Consider the following 15,835-nt stretch of genomic DNA (forward strand, 5'->3'; position numbering starts at 1 on the left):
GTCGCCAGGTGGTGAAACGGGAAGAGGTGAATATCGCGCAATGCTCACCCTCTCCCGTTATACTCACCTGCTCCCGGCACGGTCCCTGGCACCTTCTCACTGTCAGATGGTCTCCGGGAGCCGGCAGCTTCTTCCCATGTTCAGCGGTCACGTACCGCTCATTAAAGTAATGAATATTCGTCCATATTCATTACTTTAATGAGCGGTGCCACGTGACCGCTGAACACAGGAAGAGCTGCCGGTGCCCGAAGACCATCGAACATGCAGGGACCGCGCCAAGAGCAGGTGAGTATGTGACAGCCGCCACTCCCCCTCCCCCGCTGACCCCCTGGGACGACTCGAGTATAAGCTGAGAGGGGCATTTTCAGCCTAAAAAATGGGCTGAAAATCTCGGCTTATATTCGAGTATATACGGTAACTGGTGTCTTTAACCCCTTTACCCCCAAGGGTGGTTTGCACGTTAATGACCGGGCCATTTTTTACAATTCTGACCACTGTCCCTTTATGAGGTTATAACTCTGGAATGCTTCAACGGATCCTGGTAATTCTGACTGTGTTTTCTAGTGACATATTGGGCTTCATGATAGTGGTAAAATTTCTTTGATATTACCTGCGTTTATTTGTGAAAAAAAATGGAAATTTGGCAAAAATTTTGAAAATTTCGCAATTTTCCAACTTTGAATTTTTATGCCCTTAAAACAGAGATATGTCACACAAAATACTTAATAAGTAACATTTCCCACATGTCTACTTCACATCAGCACACTTTTGGAACCCCAATTTTTTTTTGTTAGGAAGTTATAAGGGTTAAAAATTGACCAGCAATTTTTCATTTTTACACCACCATTTTTTTAGGGACCACATCACATTTGAAGCCATTTTGAGGGTTCTATATGACAAAAAATAACCAAGTGTGACACCATTCTAAAAACTGCACCCCTCTAGGTGCTCAAAACCGCATTCAAGAAGTTTATTAACCCCTCAGGTGTTTCACAGGAATTTTTGGAATGTTTAAAAAAAAAAGAACATTTAACTTCTTTTCACAAAAAATTTACTTCAGCTCCAATTTGTTGTATTTTACCAAGGGTAACAGCAGAAAATGGACCCCAAAAGTTGTTGTACAATTTGTCCTGAGTACGCCAATACCCCATATGTGGGGGTAAACCACTGTTTGGGCGCATGGCAGAGTTCGGAAGGGAAGGAGCGCCATTTGACTTTTTAATGCAAAATTGACTGGAATTGAGATGGGACGCCATGTTGCGTTTGGAGAGCCACTGATGTGCCTAAACATTGAAACCCCCCACAAGTGACACCATTTTGGAAAGTAGACCCCCTAAGGAACTTATCTAGATGTGTGGTAAGCACTTTGACCCATTAAGTGTTTCACAGAAGTTTATAATGCAGAGCCGTAAAAATAAAAAATCATATTTTTTCACAAAAATGATCTTTTCGCCCCCAATTTTTTATTTTCCCAAGGGTAAGAGAAAAAATTGGACCCCAAAAGTTGTTGTACAATTTGTTCTGAGTATGCTGATACCCCATATGTGGGGGTAAACCACTGTTTGGGCGCAAGGGAGAGCTCGGAAGGGAAGGAGCGCCATTTGACTTTTCAATGCAAAATTGACAGGAATTGAGATGGGACGCCATGTTGCGTTTGGAGATCCACTGATGTGCCTAAACATTGAAACCTCCCACAAGTGACACCATTTTGGAAAGTAGACCCCCTAAGGAACTTATCTAGATGTGTGCTGAGCACTTTGACCCACCAAGTGCTTCACAGAAGTTTATAATGTAGAACCGTAAAAATAGAAAATAAAAATTTTCCAAAAAAATTATTTTTTAGCCCCCAAAAGTTGTTGTCCAATGTGTTCTGAGTACGCTGATACCCCATATGTGGGGGGAACCACCGTTTGGGTGCATGGGAGAGCTCGGAAGGGAAGGAGCGCCATTTGGAATGCAGACTTAGATGGAATGGTCTGCAGGCATCACATTGCGTTTGCAGAGCCCCTAATGTACCTAAACAGTAGAAACCCCCCACAAGTGACCCCATATTGGAAACTAGACCCCCCCAAGGAACTTATCTAGATGTGTTGTGAGAACTCTGAACCCCCAAGTGTTTCACTACAGTTTATAACGCAGAGCCGTGAAAATAAAAAATCCTTTTTTTCCACAAAAATTATTTTTTAGCCCCCAGTTTTGTATTTTTCCAAGGGTAACAGTTGAAATTGAACCCCAAAAGTTGTTGTCCAATTTCTCCTGAGTACGCTGATACCCAATATGTAGGGGGGAACCACCGTTTGGGCGCATGGCAGAGCTCGGAAGGGAAGGAGCGCCATTTGGAATGCAGACTTAGATGGATTGGTCTGCAGGCGTCACATTGCATTTGCAGAGCCCCTGATGTAACTAAACAGTAGAAACCCCCCACAAGTGACCCCATATTGGAAACTAGACCCCCCAAGTAACTTATCTAGATGTGTTGTGAGAACTTTGAACCCCCAACAGTTTCACTACAATTTATAACGCAGAGCCATGAAAATAAAAAATCTTTTTTTTCCACAAAAATTATTTTTTAGCCCCCAGTTTTGTATTTTCCCAAGGGTAACAGGAGAAGTTGTTGTCCAATGTGTCCTGAGTACGCTGATACCCCATATGTTGGGGTAAACCCCTGTTTGGGCACACGGGAGAGCTCGGAAGGGAAGGAGCACTGTTTTACTTTTCAACGCAGAATTGGCTGGAATTGAGATCGGACGCCATGTCGCGTTTGGAGAGCCCCTGATGTGCCTAAACAGTGGAAACCCCCCAATTATAACTGAAACCCTAATCCAAACACACCCCTAACCCTAATCTCAACGGTAACCCTAACCACACCCCTAACCCTGACACACCCCTAACCCTAATCCCAACCCTATTCCCAACCGTAAATGTAATCCAAACCCTAACCCTAACTTTAGCCCCAATCCTAACTTTAGCCCCAACCCTAACTGTAGCCCTAACCCTAGCCCCATCCCTAACCCTAACCCTAGCCCCAACCCTAACCCTAACTCTAACCCAACCCTAGCCCTAATGGGAAAATGGAAATAAATACATTTTTTTAATTTTTTAATTTTTCCCTAACTAAGGGGGTGATGAAGGGGGGTTTGATTTACTTTTATAGCGGGTTTTTTAGTGGATTTTTATGATTGGCAGCCGTCACACACTAAAAGATGCTTTTTATTGCAAAAAATATTTTTTTGCGTTACCATATTTTGAGAGCTATAATTTTTCAATATTTTGGTCTACAGAGTCATGTAGGTCTTGATTTTTGCGGGACGAGTTGACGTTTTTATTGGTAACATTTTCGGGCACGTGACATTTTTTGATCGCTTTTTATTCCGATTTTTGTGAGGCAGAATGACCAAAAACCAGCTATTTATGAATTTCTTTTTTTTTTTTGGGGGGGGGGGCATTTATACCGTTCCATGTTTGGTAAAATGGATAAAGCAGTTTTATTCTTTGGGTCAGTACGATTACAGTGATACCTCATTTATATCTTTTTTTATGTTTTGGCGCTTTTATACGATAAAAACTATTTTATAGAAAAAATAATTATTTTTGCATCGCTTTATTCTGAGGACTATAACTTTTTTATTTTTTCGCTTATGATGCTGTATAGCAGCTCGTTTTTTGCGGGACAAGATGACGTTTTCAGCGGTACCATGGTTATTTATATCCGTCTTTTTGATCGTGTGTTATTCCACTTTTTGTTCGGCGGTATGATAATAAAGCGTTATTTGCCTTGTTTTTTTTAACGGTGTTCACTGAAGGGGTTAACTAGTGGGACAGTTTTATAGGTCGGGTCGTTACGGACGCGGCAATACTAAATATATGTACTTTTATTGTTTTTTTTATTATTTAGATAAAGGAATGTATTTATTGGAACAATTTTTTTTTTAAATTTATTTAGGATTTATTTTTTTCTTCCACACATGTAATTTTTTTTTTTACTTTGCCCCAGGGGGGGACATCACAGTAAAGTGACAGATCGCAGATCTGACACTTTGCTGTGCACTGTGTCAGATCAGCGATCTGACATGCACAGCAGGGAGGCTTCCCGTCCCCTGCTCTGAGCAGGCGCTGTGAAGCCACCTCCCTGCAGGACCCGGATGCAGCCCCGCGGCCATTTTGGATCCGGGGCCTGCAGGGAGGAGACGCTCAGTACAAGGTGAGCACATCGCCTTGTACCGATCGTCTCAGGGAAGCACGCAGGGAGCCCCCTCCCTGCGCGATGCTTCCATATACCGCCGGAACACTGCGATCATGTTTGATCGCAGTGTGCCGGGGGTTAATGTGCTGGGGGCGGTCAGTGACCGCTCCTGGCACATAGTGCCGGATGTCAGCTGCGATAGTCAGCTGACACCCGGCCGCGATCGGCCGCGCTCCCCCCATGAGCGCGGCCGATCGCTCTGGACGTACTATTCCGTCCTTGGGAAGTAAGACCCACCCCACATGGATGGAATAGTACGTCCAATGGCAGAAAGGGGTTAAAGGGAATCTGTCACCCCAAAATTCGCCTATAAGCAAAGGCCACTGGCATCAGGGGCTTATATACAGCATTCTGTAATGCTGTAGATAAGCCCCAGATGTAACCTGAAAGATAAGAAAAACAAGTTAGATTATACTCAACCAGGGGCGGTCCCGGTGCGGTCCGATGGGCGACGCGGCCCGGGTCCAGCGCCTCCCATCTTCATGCGATGACGTCCTCTTCCTTGCTTCCTGTCGCGGCTCCTGCGCAGGCGTACTTTATCTGCCCTGTTGAGGGCAGAGCAAAGTACTGCAGTGCGCAGGCGCCGGGAAAGGTCAGAGAGGCCCACATTGGAGTGACCTGAATTAGATGTGGGGCAACACTATCTATGTGTCTGCATTTTGAGATCAGTGGCCCAAAGTCATTTAACCCTTTTAATAACACCCTTCGGTGCCCACTTTGATGGCCATATTTGTTCCAGTTTTATACTGTTTGCAGCTGCTTTTAAGTGTATTGACATCAGAGCACTTTGCTGCATTGTATTTTGTTATTGCGATTTTTGTTGTTAACCACTTCCCGACTGCCCACTGTAGATAAACGTTGCCACTTGTTGGGCTTTGTGCATATCCAACGTTTATCAACGGTCGACGGTCTTGCAGCAGTCAGGACTTCCAGGGTCCTGCAAGCGCTGCGATTGTGGTGCAGAGTGATAGCTCTGACAGGTGATATCATCGGGGCCTGACTGATAAGGTCCCCATGATGTTAACCCTTTGCTATCTTCTAGATGCCGCGATCGTGGCATTTAGAAGATAGTGAGAGGGAGAGCGCTCCATGTCTTACCTCACTGGCTCCCCGAAGCAGAGTTTTGTCATGGCAGCCGGAGGTCACTCCAGGTCTGCCATATATGGTGGCCTGTAAGACTCAACCAGCAGCTGTCCGTCATCTGTTAGCGGATATATAGGGAGCTTACACGTTACTGGTAAAAGAAAAGTTTAATGGCTCCTTACCCCCCCAAAAAAATCTAGCGAATTCTGCACTCCAATATTCAAATGCCCCCCTCCCGTCTGAGCCCCACAGTGTGCTTAAACCACATTCAGCATCAACGTTTGGCATTTGTGTAATGATGAGAGCCCGTCTAATTTACGGGTGCATGACTCCAGAAGCACGAGCTGGCATAATGTACTGGGCACTACAACGTACTGGTCACTACAGCGTAGTTTGCAATTTTCACTCAGCAACATCCACTGCTCCTTTTTCTGGAAAACACCCATGGAGTCAAAATCGTCACTACATCTGTAGATAAATTCCCAGAGGTGTGTAATTTCCAAAATGGGGTCACTTGAGGGAGAATTCTGCTCTTCTAGCACTTGGAGAATTCTGCTCTTCTAGCACTTAGAGGCTCTTTATATGAAGTCTGCAAACAGTTCTAGGAAAATCTGTGTGGGTATTGCAACATTCAGCAGAAATTGTGGGACAAATTTTGGAGCCATTTTCATTATTATTTTTTCACCGCCCAATGGTATAAAATTCTGCATCCCTCCCCGGCTTCTCCTTCCCCTTGCCGTTCTCCTAACATGGATAACGATCCACATCGTCATGCGACATCTCGCACCTGCTCAGAAATATTGCGTTTCGCACCTGCGCAGTATGCTTTGCCCAACTGTGGGCAAAGATGAAAAACAGAAGTGCGTATACACTGGAAAACGTAGTTCCGGTACATGAGCCGGAAGTATGTGTGTCGGCGCACGATAAATTGACATGCTGCAGTCTGGAGAGACGCGCCTCATGTCCATCTCCGCAGGGAAGCAAATTGTATGGTGCATTTTTCTTGCTACTCTTGTGAAAATAAAAAATTGGGGCTAAAATAACTGTTTTCATTGTCATAAAATTCTGTGAAGCACCTGGGAGTTCAAAGCCCTAATCACACATTTAGATAAATTTCTTGAGGGGTGTCGTTTCCAAAATAGCGTTACTTGTGGGGAGTTTCCACTGTTTAGGCAGATTAGAGGCTCTCCAAACGTGACATCCACTCTCCATCCTAGCCAATTTTGCGTTCAGAGTCAAACGGTGCTCCCTCCCTTCCAGGCTCTGCCTTGCGCCCAAACAGAGATTTTTCACAACATATTGGGTATTGGTGTAGTCAGAAAAAAAATTGCAAATTGTATGGTCCATTTTTTCTTGCTATCCTTCTGAAAATGCAAAATTTGGGGATAAAATAACATTTTTGTGGGAAAGAGTAAAACTTTCATTTTTTCCATCCACATTGCTTTAGTTCCTGTGAAGAATCTGAAGGGTTAATAAACTGCTTGAATGTGGTTTTGAGTACCCTAAGGGTGGGTTCACACGTCCAGATATCCGTGTGCTCATGTGGTACATCCGTGTGGCACACGTGCGGCAGCCGTGTGCCGCATCAGGACCACACGTACGGCTGCCAGGAAGCAGCGCTACAGTAAGCTGCTGTCCCCTGTGTGTGGTGCTGAAGCCGGCTTTCATCTGCTCAACCCTGCTCACGCTGCATTGGATCACTGACCCCCATAAAGAAGAAGCTAACGCAAAACGTGCGTCGGGGAGCCTTCTGCAGCCAGGTTATGCATTATTTAGTACTTGTTCTCTCCTCTTTGTCACTATTTGATGTTTGAATAGCACTATGCACCTTAAACTTGGTTCTCTCACTACTATGTGATTCATCTTGCTTTGTTGGAAATTATTTGGTGAATAGATTAGCACAAATGGCTTACTGACCCTCCTTTAATATCATTAAATCACTTGAATTTATTGCTTTAACAAGTCTAGTGATGTAGGGAGTCATTACTTATTGGAAAATCCTATGTTTATGTACTTACGTCAAACTTTACAAGCACTAACCGCATGAACATTTTTTTTCAAAAATTGGATTTTATTAATGTTGATTCCTCCTCTGTCCTAACTTAGCAACAAAGGACCAACTTATCTAAAAGAACATAATATTGTATACATATATTTTGGCAAGAATATTCCTGTGTTTGCAGATCCATTTGGTGTATACCCACTGAAAAATTTTAAAAAAATAAAAAAAATAAAAATTTTGAAGTGTTTGTTCTACAGTGCTTAATAAAGATTCTTGTAATTTTTAACTCAATTGGCATCTGCTTTCTATGTATTTATAGGTATAGTATTTAATGTGGAAGTGCCATTAATGGCTAGGCCAACTTTTGTTTACTTTGTTCAAGGGGTTAAATAGTTTACAACCAGGACTGCTGCTAAGGCTACTTTCACACTTCCGTCTTTTTTCCTCCGTCGCTATTCGTCACTATGGGCAAAAAAACGGATCCTGCAAATGTCCTTGCAGGATGCGTTTTTTGCCCATAGACTTGTATTAGTGACGGATCGCGACGGATGGGCACACGTCGCATCCGTCGTGTTTTGGTGGACGCGATGCACAAAAAAAAGTTCCATGTAACTTTTTTTGTGCGACGTGACCGCCATTTTCGACCGCGCATGTGCGGCCGAAACTCTGCCCCCTCCTCCCCGCTCATCACTATGGGCAGCGGATGCATTGTAAAACTGCATCCACTGCCCACGTTGTGCTAAATTTAGCACAACATCCGTCGGTACATTGGGCCGACGGTTTGCGACGGCTTCGTACCGACGGATGTGTGAAAGTAGCCTAGTGCGGCCGCTCCCGGCTGTAAACGACTGGGGAATGAATGAAATGCAGGGGGCGGAGCTTCGGTGACTAGAAGTGCCGTCACCGTAGCTGCGCCCCCTGGCAGCATGAACTCATATGAACTCTGTAGCGTGGGAAGGTTTCTCAATATTTTCCCACGCTACAGAGTTCATATGAGTTTATGCCGCCAGGGGGCGCAGATGCTAGTCACCAAAGCTCTGTCCCCTGCATTTCATTAATTCCCCAGTCGTTTACAGCTGGAAGCGGCCGCATTAGTAGCGCTCCCGGTTGTAAACTATGTAACCCCCTGAGATGGATTTACAGCGTGGGACTTAACTGTACGGCGGACAGGTATGGGATATTGTTGCTTTTTTATTTTGTAATTTTTTGCAGGAGAACGAGCGTGCAATAAAGAAATTAAAAACCAGTGTTTCATTATTTCATTAAAATACTTTTTTCTTAGTGTGTGTGTGTGTTTTATTAACTCTTTCACAACTGTGGGATTAGTAATGGAGAGGTGTCTTATTGACACCTCTCCATTACTAAGCCGGCCTAATGTCACCTTACAATAGCAAGGTGACATTAACTCCTTATTACCCCACTAGATGGTGGCCCGATTCTAACGTATCGGGTATGCTAGAATATGTAGGTAGTATATAGCACAGGCTACGTACTATATTGCACAGTGACGTAGTATATAACACAACCGACGTAGTATATAACATAGCGACGTAGTATATAACAGAGCTACGTAGTATGTAACACAGCGTACGTAGTATATAGCAGAGCTACGTAGTATATAACACAGCCACGTAGTATATAACATATCCACGTAGTGTATTGCACAGGTATGTAGTATATTGGTCAGACACGTAGTATATAGCAGAGCCACGTAGTATATAACATAGCCACGTAGTATATTGTAGAGCCAGGTAGTATATTGGACAGGCACATAGTATATTGCACAGCCACGTAGTATATTACAGTCACGTAGTGTATTGCACAGCTACGTAGTGTATTGCAGTTATGTAGTATATTGGTCAGCGACGTAGTATATAGCAGAGCCACGTAGTATATAACAGCCACGTAGTATATTGTAGAGGCACGTAGTATATAACAGAGCCACGTAGTATATTGCCCAGCTACATAGTATATAGCACAGAGATGTAGTATATAACAGAGCCCACGCAGTATGTAACACAGGCCACGTAGTATATAGCAATGTGGGCACTATATGCGTGGTTAGAAAAAGACTTAAAATAAAAAATAAACATATACTCACCTTCCGAAGGCCCCTTGAAGTCCTGGCGCCTGTGTACGGTGCACGCGGCAGCTTCCGGTCCCAGGGTTGGTATGAGCGCCAAGGACAGCGCGCGACGTCGGAGGGTGAGAATAACCTTTTTTTTTTATTATTATTTGTAACATTAGATCTTTTTACTATTGATGCTGCATACGCAGCATCAATAGTAAAAAGTTGGTCACACAGGGTTAATAGCTGCGTTAACGGAGTGCGTTACACCGCACCATAACACGGTCCCTTAACGCTGCCATTAACCCTGTGGGCAGGCTGACTGGAGGGGATTACTGACTGCGGGGAGGAAGGAGCGGCCATTTTGCCGCCGGACTGTGTCCGTCCCTGATTGGTCGTGGCTGTTTTGCCGCGACCAATCAGCGACTTGGATTTCCATGACAGACAGAGGCCGTGACAAAAAGACAGAAGGACAGATGGAAGTGACCCTTAGACAATTATATAGTAGGTATGCCAATGCCATAGGGCAGTAGGAAGAACTGGGCAAAGCTCCAGAATTGGCACATCTAATAGATTCTTTTTTAAGGCTGGGGGGGCCCTTACCAGCCTGAGAATAGCAGCCCGCACCTGTGAGTTTTGCCGGGTTGGTTGGAAAATATAGGGGGGACCGCACGTCGGGTTTTCTTTCATCCCTTCTCCCCTGCTCACGCTGCTTTCGGCCGAGCAGAGGTGAGTGGATGACAGCCAGCTTCAGCACCACAAGCAGGGGAACAGCGGCTTAAAGTAGCGCTGTTTCTCCCGAGGCCGTCCGTGCCCACGGAGGAGAGTGTACACTGTTCTACGTGTGCGGGACGTATTGCGGTACGTGCTGCCGGTAAAAAACGGACGTCTCCGTGTTTTGCACACGGACACATGGTCTGTAAAAACACGCAGGCATGTGCACAAGACCCATTGTGTCTATGTGTGTCAGTGTCTCCGGTACGTGAGAAAACTGTCACTACACGTACCGGAGGCACTGACGTGTGAAACCGGCCTAAGGTGCAGTGTTTAGAATGGGATCAATTTGGGGTATTTTCCGTCATATAAACCTCAGAAAGCCAATTTAAATGTGATGTGGTCCCTAAAAAAAAATGGTTTTGTACATTTTATTGGAAAAATGAGAAATCGCTGGTCAACTTTTAAGCTTTATAACTTCCTAACAAAAAAAATGTTTAAAACATGATACAGATGTAAAGTAGACATGTGGGAAATGTTGTTAACTATTCTGTGAGACATAACTCTCTGATTTAAGGGCATAAAAAATAAAAGTTTGAAAATTGCAACATTTTCAAACTTTTTGCCAAATTTCAGTTTTTTTCAGAAATGAATGCAAGTTCTATTGAACAAATGTTACGGCTCTCATGAAGTACAATAAGTCACGAAAACGCAATCTGTGTATCAGTGGGATCCGCTGAAGTGTCCCCCGGAGTTCTTACTACATAAAGTGACGCCGGCCTTGTCAGGAAGGTGCAGACAGGCGCGAAAGGGTTAAGCTGGTACAAAATCAAACAATTGGCAAAAAACCCAAGTTCAGCATGGTGACCCCAGCTGTATTTAGCGCCAGTCTCTGGTACGTCTACATCGCACAGTGCTCTGGGTACAGGTCTGTCAGCCATCACCGCTGAGGGCCTCACTATGTGCAACCAGATGGACAAGTGCATGCAAACTTTGCTAAATACCTTGGCTCCTGCGATGTGCCTCATCCTCCATTATTAAGATATGATAAGATTCTCGGGGCAGCACCACTCACTCTTCTAGACTCAGTGATAATGGCGGCACATTTATATATGTACAGTATGCAAAAAAATAGTCCTCACCCCACATCCTTCCGCACAGGTTGTATGGGCTGTCCCAGGCGCGCCGTGTCACTGCAGAGTGCAGACTGCCAGCCGCACTACGATCGCTCCGCGACTGACGAGGAGCTCTGTGGGCCGAACCACACGCCTCACTGTGGGGGTGCTGGGGGGTACACACCTTCTGTCCGCAGAGGGAGCAAACCAAAACAGGCGCATTAATGGCTGGGGCTCTTCCTGCAGTTTATCGCTTGAACGTTCTGTGGTGGCGCAGGATGGGGCCTCTCCATTACTGGACTGTGCAGATTAGGGACGCTGGTGGTACTTTCTTCCTTCAGTAATAACTCCAGTAGAGCCTGTCACATGACTAGAATACAGCAACAATTGTATCCTAGCCCTCACCTGTCCGGTTGTACCCGGGAACACTGGTTAACCCCCTAATGACTGCAAATACACATATATATATATATATATATATATATATATATACATACATACATACATACATACATACATACATACATATATATATATATACACATATATATATATAGATATATATACACATATATATAGATATATATACACATATATATATAGATATATATACACATATATATATAGATATATATACACATATATATATATACATATATATACATTATATATATATATATACATATATATATACATACATATATATATATATATATATATATATATATATACAGTATATACACACACCATGAAGATTTTTAGTACAGATATGAAATACAGTAACAGCCCCCTCATGTATCCATTATATGAGTATGTCCACGTATTGCTCCGTATTGCTTCCCTAAGACATTTCTTCCCGGCGTTGGCGTAGTGTTTTGCACTTGTGCAGTAAAGTCTAATCTCACGCCTGCGCATTATGCTTTGCCCAACTGTGGGCATAGCATACATTACATCACTGCGCATGCGCGGCTGGTCACTGTAACCTGCGTGCCCCGGAAGTCAAGAGCCGAATGCACTGCGCAGCTGAAAAAAAAGCGCGATCTATGGTATTCACAGATCTATTTACGTCAGACACGCCGACGAGCGGGGGGAGAAACAGTGATTCCACAACGCCCATTTGGCCGGACCAGCGTGATTGACAGGTGAAAACGGCGACTTTAGCAAGGTGTTTCGGCAGCATAGGTGGGGAATCAGGGGACAAAAAATACACTATTGTAAAGCACAGCTCAGGCCCTATTTAACGGTATTTTTATCTCATACTGAAAAAACAGGGTGACAGGTTCCCTTTAAAGGGGTATTCTCAAGTTTGAAAGTCTTCCATTATACGTTGCCGATCGCCAGGGGGGAACAACTGCTGATCCTGACAACCGAGTGATAGAGTCGTGTGCGCATGATCGACCACATTCACATTCACATGGGCGTCATTAGGGCCACAGTTCTCAGGATGGGTGGAGGTCCCAGCGGTCAGACCCCCAATGGATAAGGGATAACTTTCAAGCTTGAGAATACCTTTTTTAATTGCTTGTTAGCAATTAAGGATTTATACATCATATACTTCCTAAACTGAACTCTGCACCCAGCTCACTCTCGTCCCATGGACTCTAACCATCCTTAGTGCTTGTTCATACAAGCATATTATCGGTCCGGATGCAAAATGGGTAGCACACAGCCAGCACACTGATCAATGCAAGTGACTTTTCTACACAAGGACCAATTGTCCGCATATAAAGAATCAACACATGCACTACTTTCAGCCATATGTAAATCAGACTCTCCCATTATAAAGTAATGTGCAAAAAACGGATCACGTACGGGTCACCATTAGTGAAGAGCGAGTATACTTGTTGCTCAGGTTTTCCCGAGCACCCTCGGGTGGTCTCCAAGTATTTGTAAGATTAAGTTTTCATCGCCTCAGCTGAATGATTTACAGCTACTAGCCAGCTTGAATACATGTGGGGATTCCCTAGCAACCAGGCAACCCCCACATGTACTCAGGCTGGCTAGTAGCTGTAAATCATTCAGCTGCTGCGATGAAAACTTAATCTCCGACCACTTACAAATACTCGGAGGGTACTCGGGAAAACCCAAGCAACGAGTATACTCGCTCTTCACTAGTCACCATCTGTATGTCATGCATTTTTCAAAACTGTATATTGTCATTATTTATTAAAGGGTTGATGGAATAATCGGATTCCACATACAGATGTAAAAAGCGCACATACAGATGACATACGAATGAAGAATTTACTATTTTGCATGCGGGTGACTGAACCCAGCCTGAGGTGTAGGAGGGTCTGTAATACCAGTCCGAGGGTCCTATTGTTTTGGTAATTTGTTAAATACCCCCCTTTTTTATATACTTTTTCTAAAAAAATCATATGCATTATAAGGCAACCAATATTTCATTATTTACATAGTGTATGGCCTCATTCAGACATCAATTTTTCACGTTGATGTTTTATCTATGGTTTTCACGGGTAGAACACATGCCTAGTCTATGGGGCCGTTCACATTTCCGTGAGTTTTTTTCGGACCTTGTGACCATGCAAAAATCATAGAGACATATCTATTTTTTACCTGCATCGTAGATGAAAATAACCAATAGAAGTCTATAGGTCCATGCAGGGCCAATTTTTGGCAAAATGGGGCCCTGGGCAATAGTTTAAACTGGGGCCCCAAATGCTCACACCATCAAACAGAAACATTTTGGATATTGAAGTTTTTTGATGCTTGTTTCCTGGCTGGCCTCTTTATAATGGCTGAGGAAGAATTATGGGCACAGAACGATCACTAGTAGATCAATATGTCCCAATACAGTATCATGTTATCAGCAGCATATCTGCAGTTTTCACTGGGCAATGTGCTGCTGAGAACAATGATATTTGATCCGTCATAAACCAATTACTCGATGATGAGGCAGCATTTTGCTTTTTTAGTATACAGTAATACACCCCATAGTCTTCCACATAGTATAATGCACCCCATAATCCTCTATATTGTATAATGCACACCCCATAATCATCCACATAATATAACGTGCCCCATATCCCTCCATATTCTTTAATACACTCCCCATAGTCTTTCATATAGTATAATATGCTCACCATATCCTCCTTATATTATAATGTGCTCCCCATATCATCCATATTGTATAATGCATCTCATAGTCCTCCATATTGTATAATGCACCCCTCATAGTCCTCCATATAGTGCAAGGCACTCCTCATAGTATAATGCACCCCATAGTTCTTCATATAGTATAATGCAATCCCCATAGTCCTCCATACAGTATAATGCAGGTTCCATATAGGACAAATTATATAATGCACTCCTCATGGTCCTTGATAGAGTATAATGCAGCCCCCATATACAGTAGTATAATGCTTTCCCCATATAGTACATATAGTATAATGCAACCAATAGTCCTCAATAGAGTATAATGCAGCCCCCATAGAGTATAATGCAGCCTCCCCAAGAAGTATAATGCAGCCCCCATAGAGTATAATGCAGCCCCCATAGAGTATAATGCAGCCCCTCCATAGAGTATAATGCAGCCCCTCCATAGATTATAATGCAGCCCCTCCATAGATTATAATGCAGCCCCTCCATAGAGTATAATGCAGCCCCCCATAGAGTATAATGCAGCCCCCTCATGAAGCATAATGCAGCCCTGCATAGAATGTAATGCAGCCCTCATCATAGAATATAATACAGCCCCCCTCATAGAGTATAATGCAGCCCCATTCATAGAGTATAATGCTGCCCCCATAGAGAATAATGCAACCCCCTCATAGAGTATAATGCAGCCCTCTCATGAAGAATAATGCAGCCCCCATAGAGTATAATGCAGCCCCCTCATTAATCAAATCAACTTATGTCCTACAATATTTTTCAGGGCACTTCATCAAAATGCAAAAAAAACAAATCCCACATTATTAAATGTTAGGGACAAAGACGAGATCCCGCATACTATATTAAAAACAATATTTTTATTAAGGCCACAAATGACAATAAACTGTAAAAAAACAATAATAAAAAAGTAAAATGCCGTCTAGGGGACGCCAGATTTACTTAAATAGGAAAATTCCCCACATGTAATTAATGATCACATAAACTATTTTATTACCAACAAAAAGTTCATTTGCAGACAAATCTAGTCCATCAAATATCCGAAAAATTATCTATACACTGATATAACCAGGCCCAATGTCTCAAGGCAGTCTATATTAACAATTATACCCTGTGTTAAATTTTCATACAGGGACATGAAAAATTTCATATCTGCAATCACTGCATAGTTACCCTAGGGATACATGCCAATGTCCTTCCCAGGTATATACTGCTAGTTGAAATGGTATGACGTTGCTGATATAAAATCAAGGTTGATAATTACCTACAGCGTTGTTAATCCTGGCGTCCCCTCACCCCAACGAGCGTTTCGCCGCCAGCTTCTTCCGGGAGCGTGTCAAGGTGAGGGGTAGCTGTGTATTTATGTGAGCCTGAACCTATCAGCGGTGCCAAGTGCTGGTCAGGTGATACCAAGCCAAGCCAAGATCTAAATCTGCGAACTCGGCTTCAGGAAAATGGCCACCGCGATCTCCATCTGCGCA

The 15,835-nt window shown here is 43.5% G+C and overlaps 1 protein-coding gene across 2 annotated transcripts in view; it reads right to left on the reverse strand.

The window, feature by feature from the left end:
• The window catches only part of RBBP5 (RB binding protein 5, histone lysine methyltransferase complex subunit), a 124,513-nt gene extending 113,325 nt beyond the window's left edge, over nucleotides 1–11,188 (reverse strand). Inside the window, exon 1 of one of the 2 annotated variants that reach the window (XM_077295085.1) lies at nucleotides 11,115–11,188. In XM_077295085.1, the coding sequence (XP_077151200.1) occupies nucleotides 11,115–11,145 (31 nt within the window). In that variant the 5' untranslated portion in view covers nucleotides 11,146–11,188. The remainder of the gene's footprint in view (nucleotides 1–11,114) is intronic. The other variant, XM_077295087.1, reaches the window with a different exon arrangement.
• Between the last annotated feature and the right edge of the window lie 4,647 nt (nucleotides 11,189–15,835).

The sequence above is a fragment of the Ranitomeya variabilis genome, chromosome 3, assembly GCF_051348905.1.
Source record: "Ranitomeya variabilis isolate aRanVar5 chromosome 3, aRanVar5.hap1, whole genome shotgun sequence".
Taxonomy (NCBI): Eukaryota; Metazoa; Chordata; class Amphibia; order Anura; family Dendrobatidae; genus Ranitomeya; species Ranitomeya variabilis.